Source organism: Odocoileus virginianus, chromosome 31 (assembly GCF_023699985.2).
Source record: "Odocoileus virginianus isolate 20LAN1187 ecotype Illinois chromosome 31, Ovbor_1.2, whole genome shotgun sequence".
Classification (NCBI taxonomy): Eukaryota; Metazoa; Chordata; class Mammalia; order Artiodactyla; family Cervidae; genus Odocoileus; species Odocoileus virginianus.
Genome location: NC_069704.1, coordinates 11,135,176 through 11,147,222, shown reverse-complemented (window position 1 = coordinate 11,147,222; position 12,047 = coordinate 11,135,176). Strand labels below are relative to the sequence as shown.

The following is a 12,047-nucleotide window of genomic DNA, read 5'->3' as shown; positions in this document are numbered from 1 at the left end:
GTATGATTTTTTTAATATGTTGCTGGATTCTGCTTGCTAGAATTTTGTTAAGGGTTTTTGCATCTATGTTCATCAGTAATATTGGCCTGTAGTTTTCTTTTATTGTGGCATCTTTTTCTGGTTTTGGAATTAGGGTGATGGTGGCCTCATAGAATGAGTTTGGAAGTTTACCTTCTTTTGCAATTTTCTGGAAGAGTTTGAGTAAGATAGGTGTTATCTCTTCTCTAAATTTTTGGTAGAATTCAGCTGTGAAGCCATCTGGTCCTGGGCTTTTGTCTGCTGGAAGATTTCTGATTACAGTTTCGATTTCCTTGCTTGTGATGGGTCTGTTAAGATCTTCTATTTCTGTCTGGTTCAGTTTTGGAAAGTTATACTTTTCTAAGAATTTGTCCATTTCTTCCAAGTTGTCCATTTTATTGGCATAGAGCTGCTGGTAATAGTCTCTTATGATCCTTTGTATTTCAGTGTTGTCTGTTGTGATCTCTCCATTTTCATTTATAATTTTGTTAATTTGGTTCTTCTCCCTTTGTTTCTTAATTACACGCCAGTCAGGATGGCTGCTATCCAAAAGTCTACAAGCAATAAATGCTGGAGAGGGTGTGGAGAAAAGGGAACCCTCTTACACTGTTGGTGGGAATGCAAACTAGTACAGCCTCTATGGAGAACAGTGTGGAGATTTCTTAAAAAACTGGAAATAGAACTGCCAAATGACCCAGCAATCCCACTTCTGGGCATACACACTGAGGAAACCAGATCTGAAAGAGACACGTGCACCCCAATGTTCATCACAGCACTGTTTATAATAGCCAGGACATGGAAGCAACCTAGATGCCCATCAGCAGATGAATGGATAAGGAAGCTGTGGTACATATACACCATGGAATATTACTCAGCCATTAAAAAGAATTCATTTGAATCAGTTCTAATGAGATGGATGAAACTGGAGCCCATTATACAGAATGAAGTAAGCCAGAAAGATAAAGACCATTACAGTATACTAACACATATATATGGAATTTAGAAAGATGGTAACAATAACCCTGTATGCAAAGCAGAAAAAGAGACACAGATATACAGAACAGACTTGTGGACTCTGGGAGAAGGCGAGGGTGGGATGTTTCGAGAGAACAGCTTCGAAACATGTATATTATCTAGGGTGAAACAGATCACCAGCCCAGGTTGGGTGCATGAGACAAGTGCTCGGGCCTGGTGCACTGGGAAGACCCAGAGGGATCAGGTAGAGAGGGAGGTGGGAGGGGAGATCAGGATGGGGAATACATGTAAATCCATGGGTGATTCATGTCAATGTATGGCAAAAACCACTACAATATTGTAAAGTAATAAGCCTCCAGCTAATAAAAATAAATGGGAAAAAAAGTAATTGCGGTTGGTTCAAAAGTGATAATAATTGCATCTGGGACAAAAGTAATTGAGGTTGGTGCAAAAGTCACTGGCAATTATTTTTGAACTTCAATTACTGTTGCACCAACTGCAATTTTACTTTTGCACCAACCTAATAACAGATGAACCCAGAATTAAAAATGAACAAAAAGTGAAACACTTAAGGCAACAATTCTTAGTGAGGAAAAGGAGGGGAAGATGATTTTGCTTTATTTCCAGGGGAAATAGATTATCTCCCAAATTCTGATTTGTCTTCCTATGGACTTGCTTCCACCTTGAGAATCTCTTACTTAAAGCAAACTAGGTGAACAAGAGGAAAATTGACATAGCTACTTTTGTTCAAAGAATAAGACTGAATAACTTAACAGATATATATGTGACTTTGGATGGAGAAGTGTTTACTTACTCTGAGTTTAATGGCTTTTTGGCATATAAAATTATCCAACAATAGCTGTACTGGAATGATAATGCCATCAGTCTCATAATGATATTGTCTGATGCCTTCTCATAGTTTAATTCTTCTAGGTCCTACCAGAAAATAAATAAAATAAACAGATTCACTAGGTTGACCAGTTGTTATGAAATTATTGTTATTATATTTCAAGAATCTATGATATATACATTATAACTTGAGAAGAAGCATTGGTATGGGATTTTTATGGAAAAATGAAAGTCACACTGAAAGCAGTAGGGGAAAAGTTACAGTAGATGTCAAACCCTTAATGAGAGCCTCAGCCAGGAGGGTTCATGAAACTTCCAAAATCCTAGACAGGAAGAAAGCAGCCTACAGAGTGCTCCTATTTGGGCAAAATCCTTTGTAGACTGGGATCTGACTACTCTTAAGGACAAAACCCTGTGGAATGATCTGCACTAAATATTTATTTAAGGAAGATGAAAAAGCAGCTGTTAATAGATTCATTGGAATCTCTCTCTAATGATCTCAAATTCCTTATCTCCTTTAACAAAATTAATTTTTGATAGAATGAATAATTCAGAAAGTGTTTTATTCTAACAGTAAATTATGTAATGTAAGCAAGGATTAAAAGTTTTCCCAAACAGGATATCCCTTCCACAAATAATTGTTATTTAAGAAATTTAAATATGTAAGACACAGTATCCCATAAGGACTTTTCTAGCAGTTTTTTGTTTCTGTCATATAATTCTTACATTATTATATTTGCTTGTCAAATCAGACTTCTACCTTAATGTATACCTCATACCATCAAACTGATTTCTGCTCTCCACTCCCACACTATTAAATTAATTGTAATTTGTATTCCAATCAAGCAAACATATCAGGGAGATTCATATACCTTAAACTTTAACATATATGAATTTTTGAAGAGACCTTCTCTCTCTTTTAAAAACTGCCTTATTCATAGGCAATCCCCACTTACACTTTAGAGGAAATCTCATATTATCAATCACAATTAGTATGTTACTCCCTTTTAAGAAACAGTGGCTAGAATTTGATTTTTATTTATTTATTTATTTATTTATTTAGAATTTGATTTTTAAAAGTTTTAACACTATAATTATTCTATAAATGTATTTAAAAGTAGGTCAGTGCATAATATTAAAGATTTTATATTTGTTCTATCTTTTTAAAGTATGTTAAAAAAAAAAGCTAATATCAAGATTGCAGGGAGAAATATCAATGACCTCAGATATGCAGATGATACCATCCTTATGGCAGAAAGCAAAGAGGAACTAAACAGCCTCTTGGTGAAAGTGATAGAGGATAGTGAAAAAGCTGGCTTAAAACTCAACATTCAGAAAACTAAGATCATGGCACCTGGTCCCATCACTTCATGGCAAATAGATGGGGAAATAGTGGAAACAGCAACAGACTTTATTTTTTTGGGCTCCAAAATCACTGCAGATGGTGCCTGCAACCATGCAGTTAAAAGATGCTTGCTCCTTGGAAGAAAAGCTATGACAAACCTAGACAGCATATTAAAAAGCAGAGACATTACTTTGTTGACAATGGTCCATCTAGTCAAAGCTATGGTTTTTCCAGTAGTCATGTATGGATGTGAGAGTTGGACCATAACGAAAGCTGAGCACTGAAGAATTGTTGCTTTTGAACTGTGGTGTTGGAGAAGACTCTTGAGAGTCCCTTGGACTGCAAGGAGATCCAACCAGTCCATCCTAAAGGAGATCAGTCCTGAATATTCATTGGAAGGACTAAAGCTGAAGGTGAAGCTCCATTACTTTGGCCACCTGATGCAAAGAACTGACTCATTGAAAAAGACTCTGGTACTGGGAAAGATTGAGGGCAGGAGGAGAAGGGGACAACAGAGGATGAGATGGTTGAATGGCGTCACTGACTCGATGGACATGAGTTTGAGCAAGCTCTGGGAGTTGGTTACAGACAAGGAAGCCTGTAGTGCTGCAGTCCATGGGGTCACAAAAAGTCAGACATGACTAAGCAACTGAACTGAACTGACATAATATTAAAGATTTTATATTTGCTCTGTCTTCTTAAAGCATGTTAAAAATTATAAGGTATTGAAAAAGGTTGGTAATAGCCATTTTCCATAGTGATGATTTTAGCACTTATGACCCTTTTGCAAAGTTTTGGAAGAAATCATGAATACAGTGTAGTTAAGCTCTTTAAACTATAATCTCTAATAATAGATTACATGGTTACACATACATTTTAATGCATTTGATTTACATTTTTTTACTCTATAGTTTTACCTGCAAAATTACAGCAGTGTGCTCATCAATTGTCATCACCACATAATGCTCTGTACCTCCAAAGAGTTTCAGTGACTCGCTGCAGCATCTCTCCACTAGTGTGATATTATAGCTGTAAAATACAGTATTTTGGGGTGACATATGGCTAAGAAAAATTCTTTAAGAAAAACTAGACTGTTCTCTGGCATATTAAACTATTTGAATGACTTTGCAAATTTCATACATCAATTTATTCTACTTTATAAACTTGAGTCTGAATAATTCATAGACTATGAATTATACAGACTATGAATTATTCAGTCTATGACAGATTAGTTGAGATATGTGCTGCCTTATGTATTTTGCTAAATATTACCATATATGATACTATTATAAATATCTTTTGTGTTTGCTTGGTTTGGGGGTTTTTAGGGGCTTTGCCTTTGTCAGTGCCTGAACAGCTTGTGGGATTTTAGTTCTCCCACTAAGGACTGAACCCAGCCCTGGGCAGTGAGAGCAGGGAGTCCTAACCACGGACCACCAGGGAATCCCCCTATTATAAACATCTTGATCAATTTATTCTGGCTCTGTAGATAATAATTCATTAAACAAAACATTCTACATTTATCAGAATTCTCTTTTCTTTCTCCTGAAAAGTGATCTAGATTTTAACTAACTTTTATAAGCTCACAGTTTTCTGTGAATGCCCTGCAGTCTTAAGATACAAAAATAAAAGCATGGAAAATAGTTCTGCATTTTAACTAAGGTCACAGCATAATTATCCTTCCTTGATATAGAGAGCCCAATGTCTAATGTCACAGCCAGTGTCTTCTGTGACAGCTTGTATGCTATGATAGTTTTTATATCAGTTGAAAATTCTCAGTGTTGGCATGACCTTAGAACTAAAGGCTTAAAAACTTGAGAATTCATGCAGAACTGCATAATCTTGTTTCCAAGGCAATATTTTTTTTAAAGTCTTTATTGAATTGGTTACAATTTTACTTCTGTTTTTTGCTTTGCTTTTTTTAGCTGTGAGATATGCAGGATCTTAGCTCCCCAACTAGGGATTGAACCCATACCCCTTGCATTGGAAGGCAAAGTTCTGACCACCAGGGGAGTCCCTAGGCAGTATTTAAAGTCCTCTAAATAAGAATACTCATTCTCAATATCAGTGACCCAAAGATACGACTATGCAGTTCACAAAAACCACCCCCAACATAAAATGTTCATATTTGTTGGTAATAGTAGAAATGCAATTAAAATATGAATTGAAATAATTAAATATTATTTCTCTACAAAATTGATATATACCAAAAAAGACAATATTCAATACGTACGATGGTGTGCTTTAGGGAGAGAAGTATAAATTGACATAAACTCTATGGAAAACTATCCTGTGTGATATAATTCCAGGCTTGAATCAGAAAGAAATAGTGCCACATTATAACATAATATTTAGTCCATTGGGGTATATATATATCTCTGCTAAAGTTATGAAATCAATAACTTACTTGGATTCTAACAACTGTAGTATTTGTGGAGTATTAAGAAGTCCTTCAGATGCAAAAAACATATATGGAATCTGAATTTCCAAGAGAAAGCCACCAAAACTATCCAGCAAGGTGCTTCCTAAATATGAAAAAAATTATCAATATGCCTCTTTTTTCTCACCCCTCAGTTCATCCTCTTTTTACTAAACATGAGAATAACAGATGTATATTCAAGTAGTATAAAAATAAAACATAGTAGTATAAAAATAAAAAATAAAACATTGAAAAAATATGAATTCAGAATAAAGGGCTGAAGAATAAAATAAAAACCACATGTTATTCTACTGCTGCTGCTGCTGCTAAGTCACTTCAGTCAGGTCCAACTCTGCGCGACCCCATGGACAGCAGCCCACCAGGCTCCTCTGTCCATGGGATTCTCTAGGCAAAAATACTGGAGTGGGTTGTCCATGGGATTCTCTAGGCAAAAATACTGGAGTGGGTTGTGATTTCCTTCTCCATGTTATTCTACTACCCAGAAATAAAACATTTATTACTTATTAAAACTACTACATACTAAGAACAGAGTTCAATATATACTTCCACACTATTTTCCTACATGTTTATTTGTCTATACTTACACATGTACATGCACTTGAAAAAATAAAGGAAAAAATAAGATCATACTCTACCTGAATGTTAATATCTGCTTTATTCAATTAGTATTTATTGGACATTTCCTGTATAAATATATATACTGATTTATATCAAAATTTAAAGTTATGTACAATAATCCATACGGAGTGTTATAGATCAATAGGACAAAAATTATATGCCTCAATAGATAAGTGGATAAGGACATAAACAGGCAGTTTACAAAAGAATGGCTATGCAAGATCAATTCACTTATGAAATGATACAGTCAGTTCAGTTCAGTTCAGTCGCTCAGTCATGTCCCACTCTTTGCGATCCCATGAATCGCAGCATGCCAGGCCTCCCTGTCCATCACAAACTCCCAGAGTTTACTCAAACTCATGCCCATCGAGTCGGTGATGCCATCCAGCCATCTCATCCTCTGTCATCCCCTTCTCCTCCTGCCCCCAATCCCTCCCAGCATCAGGGTCTTTTCCAACGAGTCAACTCTTTGCATCAGGTGGCCAAAGTATTGGAGTTTCACCTTCAGCATCAGTCCTTCCAATAAACACCCAGGACTTATCTCTTTCAGGATGGACTGGTTGGATCTCCTTGCAGTCCAAGGGACTCTCAAGAGTCTTCTCCAACACCACAGTTCAAAAGCATCAATTTTTCGGCGCTCAGCTTTCTTAACAGTCCAACTCTCACATCCATACATGACTACTGGAAAAACAATAGCCTTGACCAGATGGACCTTTGTTGGCAAAGTAATGTCTCTGCTTTTTAATAGGCTATCAAGTTTGGTCACAATTTTCCTTCCAAGGAGTAAGCATCTTTTAATTTCATGGCTACAGTCACCATCTGCTGTGATTTTGGAGCCCACCAAAATAAAGTCTGACACTGTTTCCACTGTCTCCCCATCTATTTCCCATGAGGTGATGGGACCAGATGCCATGATCTTAGTTTTCTGAATGTTGAGCTTTAAGCTAGCTTTTTCACTCTCCTCTTTCACTTTCATCAAGAGGCTTTTTAGTTCCTCTTCACTTTCTGCCACAAGGGTGGTGTCATTTGCATATCTGAGGTTATTGATAGTACTCCCGGCAATCTTAATTCCAGCTTGTGCTTCTTCCAGCCCAGCATTTCTCATGATGTACTCTCCATAGAAGTTAAATAAGCAGGGTGACAATATACAGCCTTGACGTATTCCTTTCCTATTTGGAACCAGTTTGTTGTTCCATGTCCAGTTCTAACTGTTGCTTCCTGACCTGCATACAGGTTTCTCAAGAGGCAGGTCAGGTGGTCTGGTATTCCCATCTCCTTCAGAATTTTCCACAGTCAAAGATGATGCAGTCAAAGAAATGCAAATTAACACAACTGAAAAATATTATCTGTCTCTAATCCTCTCAGAAATGTAAAAGATTAATAATACCTACTCAAAGTAAAAACATGAGGGAAAAGATCTTACACTTTCTGCATAGATATAAATTGGGATAGAATTTCTGCAAAGATATTAGCAATATATAAACGTGTGCACACCTTTGACCCAGAAACTCATTTTACCTTGGAGTTTTTACTTCTGAGAACAAATACATAGAGATATATAAGATACATAAATTCCTATAAATCTTGTGGTATAATAGTAGAAAATCAAAGCGTTGTAAATGACCCAAATAAGGAATTGTTTGAATAATTTAAGTTCAAAGGTGAATGTTTATGTATTATCCTTTCTTGGACCCATGTTTTAATCATTTAATGATGTTAACACAATTCTAAAAGAGTAGGACATGACTTAGCGACTGAACAGCAACACTTAATTCTATATATCAAAGATTCCAAAGTAATAATTATGGTGACTGTATTTTTAGAATTGAATTGGAATGTCTCAGAATTAAAACTTCCTACTTGAGGTGGATGGAAAGTAACTTATGGCAAGTTTTGGAAGAGTGGTGCACTGTGACTAAACACATATAGGGATTTTAATTTAGTGGATCTGAGAATTCACAACCTTAGTCATGTGAAGCGTTACTGAGAAATACAAAGAAACCTAATGCTATGTAAAGTGGTTTAGACTCTTTTCCAAGCATTTGTGCACAATTTTTATTGCATATTAAAAGTTCTCTGTGTCAGTCAACATACTATTACATATTTTCCCTGAAATTCAGTAAAAATACTGTTGCATAAAAGTCAGATTAAGCTTAGATATAATTAAATTGTGTTATTATAAGTAAAATTTAGAAGTTAAAAGTGATGAAGACAAATAGACTCAGTAAAGGCTAGTTTCAAAAGAGGAATATGAAATAAGAGATAGTTAAAGTCTTTGTTCAAGGTCACAAAGATGATGGTGAAGTTAGAGCTTGAACTCTAGGCTTCTAATGCTATAGCTTATTCTCTTTCCATAGATCAGAAATAAAAAAACCAGAAAATTTTTATGTTCATGGAGCAAGAAAAGAATTTAAATTATATTCTTACTCTTTAAAATTGTGTCTGGAAGAATCACTTTAAAGGCCATGTAAGGAATATTCAATTTTTCACAATGTTCAGTCCAACAAGAGTTTTCTACAAAATTGTATTCCACCACAAATGAGAAATTACTCCACGGGAAATCTGCTCCAATGTATTGATTGGGTACAACTACACAGAAACTTGTACTAAAGACAAAAGAAAGTCGAGAAAAGAGAATTAGACTTGTATCATAATACCCTTGGAATGCTAAAAGATGACTGCTTTGGCTATTTTATGGAAATTCTTCTCTAATCTATGCCCACTTATCTTGGAAAGACACTGGTGTACTTCCTGTTGATTTGTTCTCCAATTGTGCTAATGTCTTTTCATATTTCTTTTTGATGGTAATACTTAAAAAAAAAACAACTAGAATATAAAAAAAACCGTGGACTTGTTTCACATCCTCAAATGCAAAGGACCCTATTTTATTACCTGATTCTTATCAATAATACACAAACCACCATGAGAAATCAATCTCATTTCCTTACAGATGGGAGATTCTAATCTTTGATAATCCATATATTAATAGTAGAATATTACCTGACAACTTTGAAATGTTTTTTTTTCCTCAATGGGCTGGCTTCATAAATGGTTTAACAACAACAAAATGATGGATACTTAAATATCTTAAGTTTATCGTTCCCATCTTCAAATTTCATACAACATAGCATTTACTATAATTAAAATTCTCTACTGCTGCTTTCTATATAGAAATAATTTCTACATAAAATAAGGCAAAGTAAAAACATTTTTAGACAAGTCAACACTAAATTTATTATTAGCAGGCTTTCACTGCAAGAATTTCTAAAAGATGCACTACAGGAAAAAGGAAACTCAGGAAGAAAGAAGAAAATGTAAGAAGTAATGCTGAATGAAAACACTGGCTATGGAGAAGGAAATGGCAACCCACTCCAGTATTCTTGCCTGGAAAATCCCATAGACGGAGGAGCCTGGTAAGCTACAGTCCATGGGGTCCCAAAGAGTTGGACACGACTGAGTGACAGGTTATTACGATTAAACAGGTAATGCATGTAGAGTTTAAAACAGTACCTGAACTATCATTAGCATTCAATAATGTTTTAGTAATATTTATAGCTAACAATTTTCTCCCTTTAACTCATTGTAAAAGGATAAGATAAATATGTGTACTTAGGCTAGTCATTAATGGATTGGCTAACATTTAAATTGAACTAGAATGAAAAATAAAACCAATCATTTTAGTTGAGTATTTATAAAAATAAATGGAAACAGAATGCTTGATCCAGAAAAAAAGAAAACACTGGCTAAAAATAAGGGTAAGTTTAAAGAGATACTCCTTGTACCGACACTAACAATAGAAATGATAATCTGGAGATATTAAAACAAGATTAAACAAAAATTCTGGGCAACAATAATACATAAGGCAATGAACTTAGTTAAAGAATTTTTCAGGAAGAGGGTAAAAGCATACATTAATTTCAGGTGTTATTAAACTTTTTTAAAAAAAGTTCTAGGAGAAATTGTGCTTTTCCTATGGAACTGGTATGTCTGTTACCCATAGATGAACAAGTACATTTTCACCTGTTTAAAACACCTTCAGATTCCAGAAAGTCTTTTCTTTTGTTTGAATGTAAGACAGTCAGTGTCAAACCTGTTGGGGAAAAAAAGAGAAATATGAAGTTTTTTTTTTTTCAGTATATTTTCATATCTATTTTTAGGTGTGTCATATGTTTTACTACCATAAAAATGAATTAAAGGTCCAAGAACAAGGATTATTTTTCTAAGTCTAGGAAATCAGAAAGTTTCAGCCATGGGCACTATTTCTGGTGTGTGTGTATGCTGGGTAATTATAAGCAAGGAAATTCTGAATTTATTATGTAAAATAATAAAATGGATCAAAAACTTAATGTTAAAGTAACGAAACACACCAGCTCCGTGTAGTTCATTTTATTTTGTGAATAATTATGGTAGATTTTACCTTTCCTTTAGCCAAAATTTTAAGTATATAACTAAACAACAAGAGATGATATTTCACTATGATAGGAATTTTTTTCCTTTCTGTTTTCTATGTAAGAAAAAGAAGTCTTATTGTACACTACCTGTTTCATAGATTCACTCATGCTTCTCAAAAAATTATATTTAAGTTACTTACATTATTTATGTTATTTTTTAAAAAAATATAATCAAATTTATTATACTCACATGTACAGTTTATTTTTGGTAGACACAGTTGGTTTAAGAATAGCTAATTCCAGTTCATATAAATTCTACACTCTATTCGTGAACTTTTGTCAACTGTAGAGTTCTCAAAGGTGTGATATAATAATGACATAGTAATGTTTAATAAGTTCATGTTTTTGTTTGCTCGACTTGATATGACAGTAGTTTTGGTGATCATAAGACAGGAGTTAGTATTATTTCTCTTTTATAATTTGTAAGGTCATATTATTTAAAACCTAATCTCTTTAAGTGATTTGTACTAGCTTTGACCCCAAAGCAGATTACTTGCTAAGCTTGTTACTAGGATCTTTCAAACACATGGAATATGGACCCACATCTTTATTTCTAATACTAGACAGAAAAAGGCCTAATTCCTAGATACAGAGAATAACTGCAAAGGGAGTAAAAACATTTTTCAATATGTAGAGTTAATATTTTTGTGTCATTAGACCTTGTTGAAACAAAATAGTAAGAGTATTAGTGATATAATCCCAAATGTCAAAAGAAATAGGAATGTTCAGCCTGAAGCCTAGAGTTGATATATATACATTTTTAATAATTTGTCAATTTATTTTACTTGACATCAAAGGAAAAGGTGCCCCATTAAGTAGATTTAGAGCTTCTTTTCTGTGTGGCAGGAATATGTCCTCAGCTCTTCACAGAAATATTCCTCTGGTTATTCAAATGCTTTTGTTTTAATAATGCTAGCATTGGTCAGCACTTCGCTAACTTTAAAAAATGCTTCTGGACTTCCCTGGTAACCCAGTGGTTAAGAATCCACCTTCCAATGTTGGGGAACTAAGATGCCACATGCTGTGGGTCACCTAAGCCTGCATGCCTCAACTACTGAACCCATGCTCTGCAACTGAAACCTGATGCAGCCATAAATAAATATATTTTTTAAAGTTTCCAGTTACCCTGATTGTCCACACAACTGTGGTGGCTGCAGCTCCACAATGGTTAAGTATTGCTCTAGCACATCACTTCATGGCAAATAGATGGGAAAGCAGTGAAAACAGTGGCAGACTTTATTTTTGGGGGCTCCAAAATCACTGCAGATGGTGACTGCAGCCATGAAATTAAAAGATGCTTACTCCTTGGAAGGAAAGTTATGACCAACCTAGACAGCATATTAAAAAGCAG

General features: G+C 34.7%; 1 protein-coding gene across 3 annotated transcripts in view; it reads right to left on the bottom strand.

Moving 5' to 3' along the window:
- Window positions 1-12,047, bottom strand: part of SHOC1 (shortage in chiasmata 1) — a 90,497-nt gene that overhangs the window by 18,647 nt on the left and 59,803 nt on the right. For all 3 annotated transcript variants that reach the window (XM_070459287.1, XM_070459289.1, XM_070459288.1), the window contains 5 exons: window positions 10,266-10,335; window positions 8,673-8,851; window positions 5,595-5,712; window positions 4,105-4,216; window positions 1,808-1,929 (listed from right to left, as the gene is read on the bottom strand). In XM_070459287.1, coding sequence (XP_070315388.1) covers window positions 1,808-1,929; window positions 4,105-4,216; window positions 5,595-5,712; window positions 8,673-8,851; window positions 10,266-10,335 — 601 coding nt within the window. The remainder of the gene's footprint in view (window positions 1-1,807; window positions 1,930-4,104; window positions 4,217-5,594; window positions 5,713-8,672; window positions 8,852-10,265; window positions 10,336-12,047) is intronic.